This window comes from Talpa occidentalis, unplaced genomic scaffold, assembly GCF_014898055.3.
Source record: "Talpa occidentalis isolate TD23 unplaced genomic scaffold, MPIMG_talOcc4v2.1 talOcc4.15, whole genome shotgun sequence".
In the NCBI taxonomy this organism is placed as follows: Eukaryota; Metazoa; Chordata; class Mammalia; order Eulipotyphla; family Talpidae; genus Talpa; species Talpa occidentalis.
Window position 1 is genome coordinate 44,516,290 of NW_023601543.1, and position 13,299 is coordinate 44,529,588.

At 45.9% G+C, this 13,299-nt stretch overlaps 1 protein-coding gene across 1 annotated transcript; it reads left to right on the forward strand.

The window, feature by feature from the left end:
* Nucleotides 1-1,798: 1,798 nt before the first annotated feature.
* Nucleotides 1,799-2,515, forward strand: LOC119246668 (polyadenylate-binding protein 1-like 2). The gene has a single exon (XM_037513027.2). The coding sequence runs from the start codon at nt 1,806-1,808 to the stop codon at nt 2,406-2,408; it is 603 nt and encodes a 200-aa protein (XP_037368924.1). The 5' UTR covers nt 1,799-1,805; the 3' UTR covers nt 2,409-2,515.
* The last annotated feature ends 10,784 nt before the right edge of the window (nt 2,516-13,299 follow it).

Here is a 13,299-nt window from a genome sequence, read left to right on the forward strand (position 1 = left end):
CGCCACGCCAACACATCAACAGCCACTGCTCACTCATCGCGTGGCCCGCCCCCGGCGTCCCAGCGCCAAGGATCTGGTCGGGGGTCCCCCGGAATGACCCGGAGAGCCGGAACCAGAAATCTCACACGACAGCGATGTCACATTTGGGGTTTGTTCTGCACGAGCTTTTCTGGGTTCCCGTCGGGAACCTGGGCACCTTGAAGGCAGCGTCACCGAGGAGCAAGCGCCCCTTTCTGCCCGGGGCGTGCGCCCAGCACTCGGTCTGACTTTCCCCGCCGCCCCATTGAGGACCGCGCTGAGGACCTAAGGACGGGGTGCTCTGGACTCCCCCACTTCCGGGCTGCGCGCTTTGAGGCGGGGAGGAGTTGGAGGGGGAGGGCGAGGAACACCAGGTCCCCAGTTCTGCCACGGTAGGGGGTAGGGCCGGGTTTCCAGCCCAGACTGTCTGCTCCCCCAAACCAGCTGAACACCGGTCTGTGTTCTCCTGCCTCCCAGAACCCCGTGTCCCTGGGGACTGGCACGTCTCCACGAATACTTGTGGCGTGGTGTTATGAATGAATGAAAACATGCCCTTGTGCTCTCGCCTCCCTCTTCTGCAAGTGTCGCAGAGCGGGCGTGAGGGAAGGGCTCTCCGGGAAAATGGGTCAGCGGGCTGCGGGGGAGCTGGCCCCGCTTGCCCCGGCTCCTGCTCCGCAGAGGAGCGGTCTCCTCGGCGGCGGGGCTGTCGCCCAGCGCGTGTGCGCGCGCGCACGGGGGAGACGGTCCCCGAACGTGAGAAAACCATTTTTCGCGGCACCGCTCGGACCCGGCCGGTGCAGTCTCGAGCCCCCCCCCCCTCCCGCGAGGAACTTGACGGCGCCCCCTGAATGTCGTCTGGGCGCAGCGGGGCCGAAAGCCAGCTCCCCAGAGAGGCTCCGCGCGCCCTCGGCCCGCCGCGCAGCTCCGGCCCGGGCCGCGGCTCCGCGAACCCCCGGGCGGCGCGAGCGGCTGACGCCTCGCACCCCGCCCCCGCCCCCGCCCGCGGCCCGCAGCCCGCAGCCCCGCGGCAGCCGCAGGGGGAACCAAAGACGCCGAAGCCTTCCCAGCTGCCCGGACCGCAGACGCCAACACCCCCGCCCCCCGCCACGCGCCGCCCGCCCGCGCCCCGCACGCCAGCCCACGACCGAGCGGCGGCGGCGGCTGCAGGCGGCGGCGACTCGCACCCGCGCGCTCCGGGCGGCGCTCGCCCTCCCAGGTGACTGGCACCCGCCGGCCGCGCCGGCCCCGCGCCCCCGGCCCGGTTCCGGCGCCCCCCCCCCCGGCCGCCCCCTCTCCCGCCTCTGCGCGCCCCAGCCTGCGGGAAGGGAGGTCGCGGCAGCGGCCCGGCGGCAGCGGCGACCGTGGCGACAGCGGCGACCGTGGCGGCGGCGGTGGCGGCGGCGGCGGCGGCGGCGGAGGCTGCGGCGGCGACCGTGGCGGAGGCGGTGGCGGAGGCCTCCGTGGCGGAGGCGGAAGCCGAGGCTGAGGCGGAGGCCGAGGCCTCAGTAGAGGCGGCGGCGGCGGAGGCCACCCTGGGGGAGGCGGCGGCCGCTCTGGCCGGGAAGGAGACGGAGGCCGCCCTGGCGGCAGCGGCCGCGACGGGGGCGGAGGCCAGCGGGACCGCGGCCGCCGCCGCCGCCTCCTCCGCCGCCGCCGCCGCAGCGGGAGAGGCTGCGGCGCCCCCCGTGGGGAATGCGGATGCGGATGCTGAGGCGGCGGCCGCGGATACAGATGCGGCGGCGGCGGCGGCGGCGGGCGGGGGCTCCCAGGGGAACCCAGACTTTCCCATGGCCTCGCTGTACGTGGGCGACCTGCACCCCGAGGTGACGGAGGCGATGCTCTACGAGAAGTTCAGCCCCGCCGGGCCCATCCTCTCCATCCGCATCTGCAGGGACAAGATCACCCGCCGCTCGCTGGGTTACGCGTACGTCAACTACCAGCAACCGGTGGACGCCAAGCGGGCCCTGGAGACCCTGAACTTCGATGTCATCAAGGGCAGGCCGGTGCGCATCATGTGGTCCCAGCGGGACCCCTCGCTCCGCAAGAGCGGGGTGGGCAACGTCTTCATCAAGAACCTGGGCAAGACCATCGACAACAAGGCGCTGTACAACATCTTCTCCGCGTTCGGCAACATCCTCTCCTGCAAAGTGGCCTGCGACGAAAAGGGGCCCAAGGGCTACGGGTTCGTGCACTTCCAGAAGCAGGAGTCCGCCGAGCGGGCCATCGATGCGATGAACGGCATGTTCCTCAACTACCGCAAAATTTTCGTGGGGAGATTCAAGTCGCATAAGGAGCGAGAGGCCGAGAGAGGAGCCTGGGCCAGGCAGTCCACCAGTGCTGAGGTCAAGGATTTCGAGGAAGACACCGACGAGGAGGCCACCTTGCGATGAAGACAGTAACCCTGGAGCGAGTCAGCCAGCAGAGCCAAACCGCGGCTCTCACTCGGTTTACAGCCCTTCCTCCCCTTTGTTCCCCTTAACAACCCACCAGCAGTGTATTGTATTGGCAGTGCGCCTCTCCTCCCCCGCCCTCCCCTGCCCTCCGCCCCTCCCCGCCCTCTCCCCCCCTCCCCCCCTCCCCCCGCTCCTCCCCTCCCCTCCCCTCCCTTCCCTCTCCCTTCCCTCCCCCATGCCCCTCCCCTCTTCTCCCTTCTCTTCTCCTTCCCTCTCCCCTCCCTCCACCACCCTTCTCCCCTCTCCTCACCACTTCCCTCTCTCCTCCCCCCTACCCTCCTCCCCTCTCCCCTCCCCTTTCTCCTCTCCCCTCCCCCTCCTCTCCCCCTCCCCCTCCCCTCCCCCCTCTCTCCTCTCCTCTCCTCTCCTCTCCTCTCCTCTGCTCTCCTCTCCTCTCCTCTCCTCTCCTCTCCTCTTTCCTTCCTTCCTTCCCTCTACACCCCACCCCCTCACCAAGGGAGTTGTGACTAATCTTGCTAATGTGTGCCACTTGATAGGTTAAAGGCTGCCTCTCTCCCTTTCGTTTGGTTTAAAATGTACTTCCTTCTCCCTGTGTGTATTGAGCAGGTGATACAATTTCATGGCAGGAACACCGGAAAGCAGAAGGAAATTAGATAAAGGGAAACCAAGAGGGTAACTGCGCCCCATCATCCTACCACCCAGAGACGACCACTTTTACCTTTTGGGTGTGCTGTTTCTCCTGGCTCTCTTCTCCCCGCCCCCGCCCCCCAGCCCACCTTCCCTTTTAACACAGTTTTAGAATGGTTCGTGTATGTGGTGTTTCTTAATCTGCTTTTTCAGAAACTAAAACCAAACAAAAATCAACCATTGAACTTCTTTCCATGTTATTCAACAGGTTTTCAAAATATCTCCAGTGCCTGCAGAGTGTATCCATGGACCTTAACATTTCTGTACTCATTCCCGCATTGTTGGACTTTCAGGTGGTGCCTAGTTCTTTCCCTGTGTTTAAACCCAACACTGCATACTCTGATGAGTGGATACTTCCTTGCCAAGCCAAATCTTCGCTAGCATACCCGTTGGTCTTCTTAACTGTGGACTTGCAGGGTCCACATGTGGACATTTAAAGAATTTTCCTGCGTGTTTGCCAAATGGCCCCCATCATAAGCATTGTATAGATGTCTATTCATGCCCGCCAGTGCAGCTAGTAAAAAGAGTATGCCCATTCCCCCTGCATAGTCTCCTGGTCACTGCGAGAGAGAGAGTGTGTGTGTGTGTGTGTGTGTGTGTGTGTGTGTGTGTGTGTGTGTGTGTGTGTGTGTGTGTGTGTGTGTGTGTGTGTGTGTGTGTAGGCCAGCCTGATGAGCTGCAAATGTTTTTTCTCTGTCCTGGTGGTTTTGCTGGATTTAAATCCTGTTTATTGCTTTCCTCCCCTGTGTTCACTTCTGCCATGTCCCCCACTGTCAGAAAATAATTCAGCTTCATTGCAGGAAAATACCACAAATCAGACAAGTGAACAGAAGAAAAGGAGTGTCTCCAATAATCATCTTAATGGTCATCTATACCTTTGTTATTCTTCATCTTCACATGTCCAATATTTCTCATTTGATATATATGTGAATTTTAATGTATATACCCTTAAAGTGTCTGCTTTTTCACACATAAATATATAGATAGATATAGATGTACAGATATTCTTAATCTTCCTTTCATGTCATTAAATATTCTTCTAAAATGGTGTCTATTGCTGTTTAGTGTTCCAATGAATGGCCTTCAAAGAGGAGTAGATAAATATATGTACCCATCTATGTTTACATTTAGATGTAGAGATGGGTGTCTTTGTTTTCACTATTTCCTCATTGTTAAACATCTAAGTGGCTTCTCTTTTTTTTTTCTTATGAACCCAAGCTGCTATAATTTCATATTGCACAAACTTTGCTTACATCAGGATTATTTCCTGAGAACACATTTCTCATGAACAATTATAGGGTCAAAGTATATGAAAGGTTTGTAATCTTTTAATTTTTTTGGTTTGTTATTAAATGACTATCCGCAATGATAGTACCAAGTCACCCTTATCAAGTACACATGTATTGTGCAAGAACCTCAAACCAGGACAGTGCAGTGTGCTTGATGTTCCAAACATTTCTGTACTCTCCCACTATTTTATCAGGACTTTTTCCTTTTTGGTTATTATTTATTTTAAACATTTATTTTTATACCCATTATACTTTAAAGATACTTTTAAATTAACATAGAAAAAAGTCAAAATCACTCCTAATTCTACTTCTTTGAAACACATGACACATGAGCTTAAATAATAATGTCTTCATAGTGTAATATGATGTATTTAGTTGTGAGATGCTTTCACTATAATTTGTGTTATTTTTCCAAATTATTAAATATTCTCTAATTTTCTTTTTACCTTATACTCCATTTTATGGATGAGCTATCATTTCTAAATGTTAGCCCCTTGATACATGTTTAAATTGTGCTGGTTTTTTCTTCAGTAAGATTAGCTCTATGGATAACACTTCAGTGGCAGAGTATCTGCTAACATGTGGAGATATTATATTGCCTTATATACTTTGCCACTCTGTTGCCAGATACTCCTTCCATAAAGCTTATGCCCTCAACAATGTAAGAGTATTTCTCTGCTTATCTTAAGTTAGTATTATTTTAAGTTATGTTAAAGAGTATGCCCATTTTTCTCTGTCCTGGTTGTTTTGCTGGATTTAAATCCTGTTTATTGCTTTCCTCCCCTGTGTTCACTCCTGCCATGTCCCCCGCTGTCAGAAAATAATTGAGCTTCATTGCAGGAAAATACCACAAATCAGACAAGTGAACAGAAGAAAAGGAGTGTCTCCAATAATTATCTTAATGGTCATCTATACCTTCGTTATTCTTCATCTTCAATTGGGTTTAAATTGGGTAGGCTTGTACATTTTTTATTTCATTTCATTTTCAAGTGCACTGCTTGAAAAAGTGGACATACATATTTACATACGCACAACCACTTCAAAGAGAGAATTTTGTGCCTTTTCAGACTTAGCCTATTCTTAAAATTTGAAACAAATATAGGGTAATATAGGAAATGCTCTGTCTTTTTTTAATGTGTCATAAATATATTTAAAACATTTTGGCTATTGAATACTTATAACTCGCTGTCACTGGATAAGTGGTCCTTTTTTTAAGTGCTTCATGACTTTGGACTTTAAAGTATTTTCTACATTTTCCCCATAATACCCAAAACTGTGGTGAATAATTTTGCTGTACAATTATTGTATTTACAAAAATACATAGGCGTGAAATTGAAAAGCAGAGGCCTGGATATACCAATTTACACTTCCACTAACACTTTGGATGGAAGAATGCCCATTTACCTGCACATGTTCCTCTCTGGTGGTATAAAATTTATTTTTGCCAATATTATACTATGAAAATACCTTATTTTTAAAATTCAATTAAAAGTTATTTTGTTTACTGTTCAAGGAGTATAAACTCATTTAAAAACAATCACATAGCATCGATAAGGAAAATAAAGAAAATAGAATAACTGATAATGTAAATGAGAAATAAATGTATATGTATTCATATATGCATATATGGTATTGCATTGTATAATACATAATTATTACATATTATAATTTTCATATATTATAAATTCATACTTTACATCTTTATTTCACAATATTTATTCAGCAATAAATAAGACTTGGATATATTTTCATGTTTGTTTCCTCACATAATTTAAAATGGTCTTTGAACATGTATATATATATATGAATTGATTCATCCTTTAATTTATATATAATTAGATATTTTCTTTGTTCCCAATTCTTTAATTTCAGATCACTGTTTTAACCTTTGTTTATAGGCACATTCATAATTGGAAGAATCAACATTATCAAAATGGTCATCCTACCCAGAGCAATATTCAGACACAATCCAATCCCAATAAAATACCGTTTTTCAAAGAACTGTAACAAACACTACAAGATCCGAAATAGCTAAAACAATCCTGGTAAATAATAGAATAGAGATATTAAACTTCCAGATTTCAAACTCTATTATAACTCCATAATAATTAAAACACCTGCTACTGGAACAAAAACACGCACATATCAATGGAATAAAATCATGACCCCAGAAATAAACCCACTCTCATATGGATAGGGAACAAGAACATAAGCTGGGTCTTCTTTGATATCTTTAAACAATGATTTGTAGTTTTCTTTGTATAGATCCTTTACCTCTTTTGTTAAATTTACTCCTAGGTATTGTGTGTGTGTGTGTGTGTGTGTGTGTGTGTGTGTGTGATTGTAAGAGGCTCACTTTCTTAATTTCTTCCACTTCTGACTCACTGCTTGTATATAGGAAGGCAGCTAATTTTGTATATATTGATTTTATACCCTGTCATTTGCTAAACTGATTGTTTTTATTAGTTTTTCTGTGGCATCTTGAGGGGTCTGTATGTTTGCAATCTGCATGTCCTCTTTGGAGAAGTGTCTGTTTATTACTTTGGCCCATTTTTTGATTGGGTTATTTGTTTTCTTTTTGTTGATTTATATGAATTCTTTGTAGACTTTGATATCAGTCCCGTGTCAAATATATGGTGTGCAAATATGTTCTTCCACTCAGTAGGGTTTCTTTTCATTTTATTTATGGTTTCTTTCACTATGCAGAAGCTTTTTAGTTTGACGTAGTCTCAGTTGTCTACGTTCTCTTTTGTTTTTCTTGCTATTGGGGATGACTCCCTAAAGATGTTAGTAAAGCTTATGTCATGAAGTGTTTTCTTCCATGTATTTATGCTTTTAGGTCTTACATGCAAGTCTTTCATCTATTTTTATTTGATTTTTTTTTGTGTATGGTATGAGCTAATGGCCTACTTTCATTTTTTTTTGCATGCAGCTGTCCAGTTTTCCCAACGCCCATCAGAAATAAAAATAGCATTTTTCAAATTTTATATTTTATAGTCAAATTTCACTTCTTGGTTTACTCATCTGTAAGTTGTTTCCATAATTTGGTTATTACAAACAGCACTGCAATAAACAAGAGAGTGCAAGTTTCTTTTGAATTAGTACTGCTTTTGCTGTGTCGCATAAGTTTTGGAATGTTTTGTCTTTGTTAGCATTTGTCTCAAGATTTTTTTTTATTTATTCTTTGAATTCTTCATTAACCCAGTACTCTTTCAATAGTAGTTTATTCAGTCTCCATGTATTAAAAGATTTCCCTGTTTTCTTTTTGACAGATGATTTCTACTTTAATGCCTGTATGGTCTGAGAAATGCTAGGTATGACTTCAATCTACATGAATTTGTTGATATTTGTTTTGTGACCCAGAATGTGTTCTATCCTGGAAAATGCCACATGTGCACTTGAGAAAAAAATGTGTTTTGTACTTTTCTGTGGTGTAGTGTCGGGTGTCTATGAGGTCCACATGATCTATGTTTAAAGCTATGGTGTCCCTGTTTCTTTTCTTCTAGATGATCTGTCACAGGAGGTCATGAGGCCTCTGGTCCTTCTGGCTCACTCTCTGATGTGAGTCTAGGGTCTCACCAGTCTATGCAGGTGCTGGTGGGTGTCTTGTGGGAGGTAACAAGATCTCTGTAGTTCTACGCAGGCACTCTCAGGGTCCTGCAGGTCACAAGGCCTCTGCTGTTCCCAGTAGGCTCTGGCTTGGTCTTGTGGAATATCTGGAGGCCTCTGCTGGTCTGGGTGGGGGCTAGCCGTATCTTGTGAGGTCTCTGGTTGCTTTGGCATCCTCCCGGGTGTTGGTATGGGGCCTCATCAGTCTGGGTGGGCACTGGGTGGGCACTTTCTTACAGAAAGTCATGGGTTCCCTGCCAGTACAGATGGGCACTCGCATGGTATTGTGGAAGGTCACCAGGCCTCTTGTGGTCTGGGCAGGGGGTTGGCACCAGGTCTCTGACCACTCTGGCACTCTCCTGGATGTGGGTTTGGGGTCTCACACCTTTCGTTTATCATTGCAATTTTAAACTTTGTATCTGACAAGAAAACATCCACCATTTCTTAATGGTTGGATTCTGGAAATTGTTTTCTTCTTTTGGTGTCATATTCCCTTGAGGATTCAGGGTGCAATGTGTTGTATTTTTGCATCTTTCCAGGAGGTGGTGCTGTTTTTTTTTTTTTTTTTTTTTTTTTTTTTTTTTTTCAGATCTTTCCTGGCTCTATATAATTTTATGTTTGACCTTTTTGGTCTTCCGTATGTCAGGTAGACATGATCTATAGCTGCCGGGGGTTTGGGCAGGGATCCAGCCACTACTGAGAGTTGGTTAGGGGATTGCTCATGTTTTTTTTTTCCACTACCAGTAGCCCCCAACTCTGGGGTTCCTGATTCATCTGTGAGATTGTCAATGTCAATATACTTCACAATTTCACTACCAGTACTGAGGGGTGTAGGCATAGCACAGTCTACTGTACTGTTTTTGTTCTTCTCACTCAGGACCTGGCCCCCTGGGCATATCCAAGCTCCCTTGCACATATGTCCCCTCAAGAGTGTGCCTCTGCACCACTGCTCTCCCCTCCAGGGAGCTATGAGTCAAATGGGAACACAGGTCTGTGGTTTTTTTGTCAGGTTTGCGCCCTGGACCATAGCCACCAGGCATCTCTCTCCACCCACCTTTTGATAAATGGAGTAGAATCTCTTTAGTGCCCCTAGTAGTGGTGTCCATGCTGGTCTTCCATGTTCAAGAGGTATTCTACCTTAGCCCCAAGTCATGGGGATAAACCCTGGGTTCAGTGCTCTCCTGGATAATTGTCAGATTATCCTCCCAGTAGCAAAGCAGGAAATCTCCTTTGAGTTTTATTGGTGCAATCTTCCTCCCTTGTAGAGATTTTTCCTTTGTTTTCTTAACATAGGCATTTATCACTGTAAATTTTCTACCAATAAATGCTTTTGCTCCAATTTAGAAGCATTGATGTGTTGTTTCCATTTTGTTTATGTCACATTTTTTTCATTTCATCATTCACCTATTTGTTCAAGAATGTGTTGTTAATTTCCACATATATGTGCTTTTTTTCCCTGTTACTGATTTCTAGTTTTATACCACTATGTATGAAAGGATACAAGGTATGATTTTAATCTTCTTAAGTCTTCAGAGGCTTCATTATTGATTCAATATTGATCTATTCTGGAGAATATTCTGTGTGCACTTGAGAAGAATGCATAGTTTGTTCCCATAGGGTAAATGCTCTGTGTATGTCACTCAAGTCCATTTGGCTTAAGGTATGGATCAATTCCAGTGTTTCCTTATGGATTTTCTATCCAAATGACCTATACAGTGTTGAATCTAGAATACTGAGTTTCCCTACTACTTTTGTTTGTTTTCTGTTTCTCCCTTCAGATCTGCTCATGTTTGCTTAATGTGTTTAGGTGCTCTTGTGTTGGGTATATATTTATTTGCAATTGTTATATTCCCTTGATGAATTCATCCCTTTATTATTTTGACCTTTTTTCTCTTTCTGCAGTTTTTGACTTAAGGTCTAATTTGTCTTCTATTAATTTAGTTACTTCTGCAGCCAATGTTTATAATTTGGTTGGAAGATCTTCTCTAACTTTGAGCTTATGTGTGTCATTGAAGCTAAAGTGAGTCTCTTAAACATGGCTGAATAAGAAGGTTTGAAAATTCTGCTCCCCTAAACACAACTAAAATGAAAACCTAAACTGAAATCTGCTCACAGGAATTTCCAAAAGTCCATCACCAGAGGCAGGAGACTGCTACAAGGAGTCCACACTGAAGATGCTGGATTTCCCTGGGAACAGAGTAAGGAGAGGCAAGGGAATTTGCAGCTGGCAGCCATTCCAGTCAGAAGAACAGGGTGGGAGACTGATGTTTGTGTGGATGTGCATGGACTGTGAGTCTTTCTAATGAGGCTTTTCATTGAGTGGGTAGTACAGACCAACCCCCAAATAGTATCTGTGTTGCAGATTCCAAATCAAAAGTTGCAAGTGGAAGAATGTGGCTGTCTACTGAGCAGAAACCTGGAGGCTAGCAGACTCCAAACAGCACATAGAAGATGGTGGCTGTCTGCTAAGTAGAAGCTCAGAGGGTAAGCAGGGGCTGAGTCATATGTGGAAAATGACATCTGCTCCTCTCAGCAGAAGTGGAGGGCAGCGAAGGCTAAGGTGCACAGAGATGTTGGCAGGCCTGCTGAAGAGTCTAGAAATGACTGCATACATGGAGGAAGAGGTTGGCTATGTGGAGAGAACCAGCCTGCTGAGGTAGGAGCACAGGAACTTGAGCCACAGGAACTGGAGGGAAGCTGAATCCATCTAAGATGAAAAGAGACAGCCAGTTTCCACTCAGAAGTGAAGTGTCAAACATGTGACAAAGACAGAGAGGGCCTGACTGCCAATCAGAAGCTGACCTCTGGGACCAGATTCATGGAGAAAAGAGTCACAGAAGGCAAATCAACTACCTAATCCATCTTTTAAAGTTCACCTGGCCACCCCATTCTGCCCATCTTCTTAGCTGTCCCTCTACCCCATTCAGGGAGTCACGGTATGGGGTCTAAAAAACTCCACCCTTTCGTGAACACCACCCACCAGCTTCAAAGTTGCTGGCTGTAGATGAGGAGGTGTTGAACCAAGCATTGGTGTTCCTGGCACAAGCCCACAAGTGGGAACTGGATTACAGGCACCCTCCCTCCTGAGCTGCAGCTGTTGGCCTGTGCATCAAGGGCAAGGAAATCAATGTGGTCCCTGCTTCAAGAGTGTCAAGGGCATGGGAAAATGTTGACTCCAGCCACACTGAAGTCCTTAACAACCTGCTTGTGGTGCTGCTGGTATGGTGGATGGCAAGCTGGACTGCAAGGTGGTTGGGCAGCTTTGCTGCACCCAAAGCATGCACTTGGTGGTGCACCTGTACAAGGACTTGAAGCATGCATAGCTTGGTCCAAGGGGCTAGTAGCAATCAGTGAACTTGGAAACCCCCGAAAACATCAGCTGTGGCAAGGGGCAGTGACCACTGTGTCCCCATCAGACCAGCCGTGGAAGGCCACTCCTCCAAAACTTATCCTTGTAGATGAGGTCACAAAATGGCACCATGTCCACCACTAATATTCAACATAGTATTGGAAGTCCCAACTATAGCACTCAGCTAGAGCAATTAGACAAGGGAAAGATATAAAAGGAATCCAAATTGGCAAATCAGTATAACTATCACTACTTGTAGATAACATGATAATACACATACAAAATCCTAGAGGCACCACACACACACACAAAAATGTCAGAAACAAAGAATCAGTACAGTAAATTGACAGGCTGCAAAATCAATATACAAAAATCTGTTGCATTCCAAAATGCAAATAATGAACTAGATGAGAAAAACATCAAGAACACAATCCTATTTGCAGTAGCATCAAAAAGTATTTAATTCCTAGGATTAAACCTAGCAAAGGAGGTAAAAGCATTTCAACAAAAACTATAAGACAATGCTGAAAGAAATAGAAGACCCAAGAAAATGGCAAGATATTCCATGCTCATGGATTGGAAGAATTAACAATGAAAGTTTTCATTATATTCAAAGCAATATATAGATTCAATGAAATCCCTAATTCCTAGCAATGTTTCAAAGAAATAGAGCAAAATTACTGAAATTTATATGGAACCACAAAAGAACCCAATAAGCAAAACAATGTTAACAAAAAAGTACTTGGGATGATACACTCTTAGACACCAAAAATGACACATGGTTATAGTTATCAAAACTGTATGATATTGCAATAAAAATAGACATACAGATCACTGGAATAGAATGGAGAGTTCAGAAATAAAGCCATTTTTATCTAATCTATGACAGCTAATCTATGACAGCTAATCTATGACAAAAGAGCCAAGAGTACACAATGGAGAAAGAAGTGTCATCAAAAATGGTGTTGGGAAACACTACATGCAGAAAAATGTAACTATACAACTATTTCACACCACACACACAAATTAACTCAGAAATGGATTAAAGACTTGAGTATAAGATCTGAAAGCATAAAATACACAGTAGAAAACACAAGCAAAACACCCCATGCACTCGATTCTGGGGATGTCACTGGGACTAATTCCAAAGACAAGGGAAAATGAAATGGGACTACATAAAAAAGGCTAAAGCATAAGGAAAGAAACTAAAACAGTACATAAAGAGTACTCAAAACAGTGCACAAAGGACACTTAAAACAGTGTTACAACAGTGCCAAATACAGGAATAGGTCATTGTCATTGGGTTCTCACCCACATTCGTAATTGGAAGACTACTCAGGCTCAGGGTCTGACAACAGTAGGATTCATTTAACAAATAGATTAGGAAAAAGGAAAGAGTTTCTAAGGCCACAAGTGGCTGACTGTCTCACCCCAGATAATGTCCACAATGTACAGAAGTCCCAAACAAAGGTTGTTCATAGAAGATGAGGTGACACTGTAGCAGCCCCCAATAGCAGTCTGAAGGCTGTGCTGGATGCCAGACTGGGCAGTGTTGGACTCAACAGCACCAGGAGGTAGTGCCAGAGGATCAGAGACTATGGACAGCTCTTTGTGAACTGTTGGTATACACCAACAGAAAGCAGCTCTTTCAGACACTAGATCGAAGCCAACGGTGCAGGTGGTGTCAGAGGCAGGGCCAGAGGCAGGTGCGGTGCCCTGGTCTCTGCAAAGGTTTATGGAGGCCTGGAGGTCTAGAAGTATACAGAGGTCAGCTGAATCCCATGGAGGTCGACTGTTTGATGCTTCTCTCTTTGTAGGCTGTCTACTGAATCCTCTTTGAAGGTGGTCCAATGAATCCTCTCCTTGGAGGCTGGCTGCTGACTGCTTCCTCTTCAAAGGTCATCCAATAATTCCTCCTCTCTTCAGAGGCCGG

Excerpts from the sequence above, each read along its gene's own strand:
- LOC119246668 (XM_037513027.2), top strand. The coding sequence starts at position 1,806 with ATGGCCTCGCTGTACGTGGGCGACCTGCACCCCGAGGTGACGGAGGCG.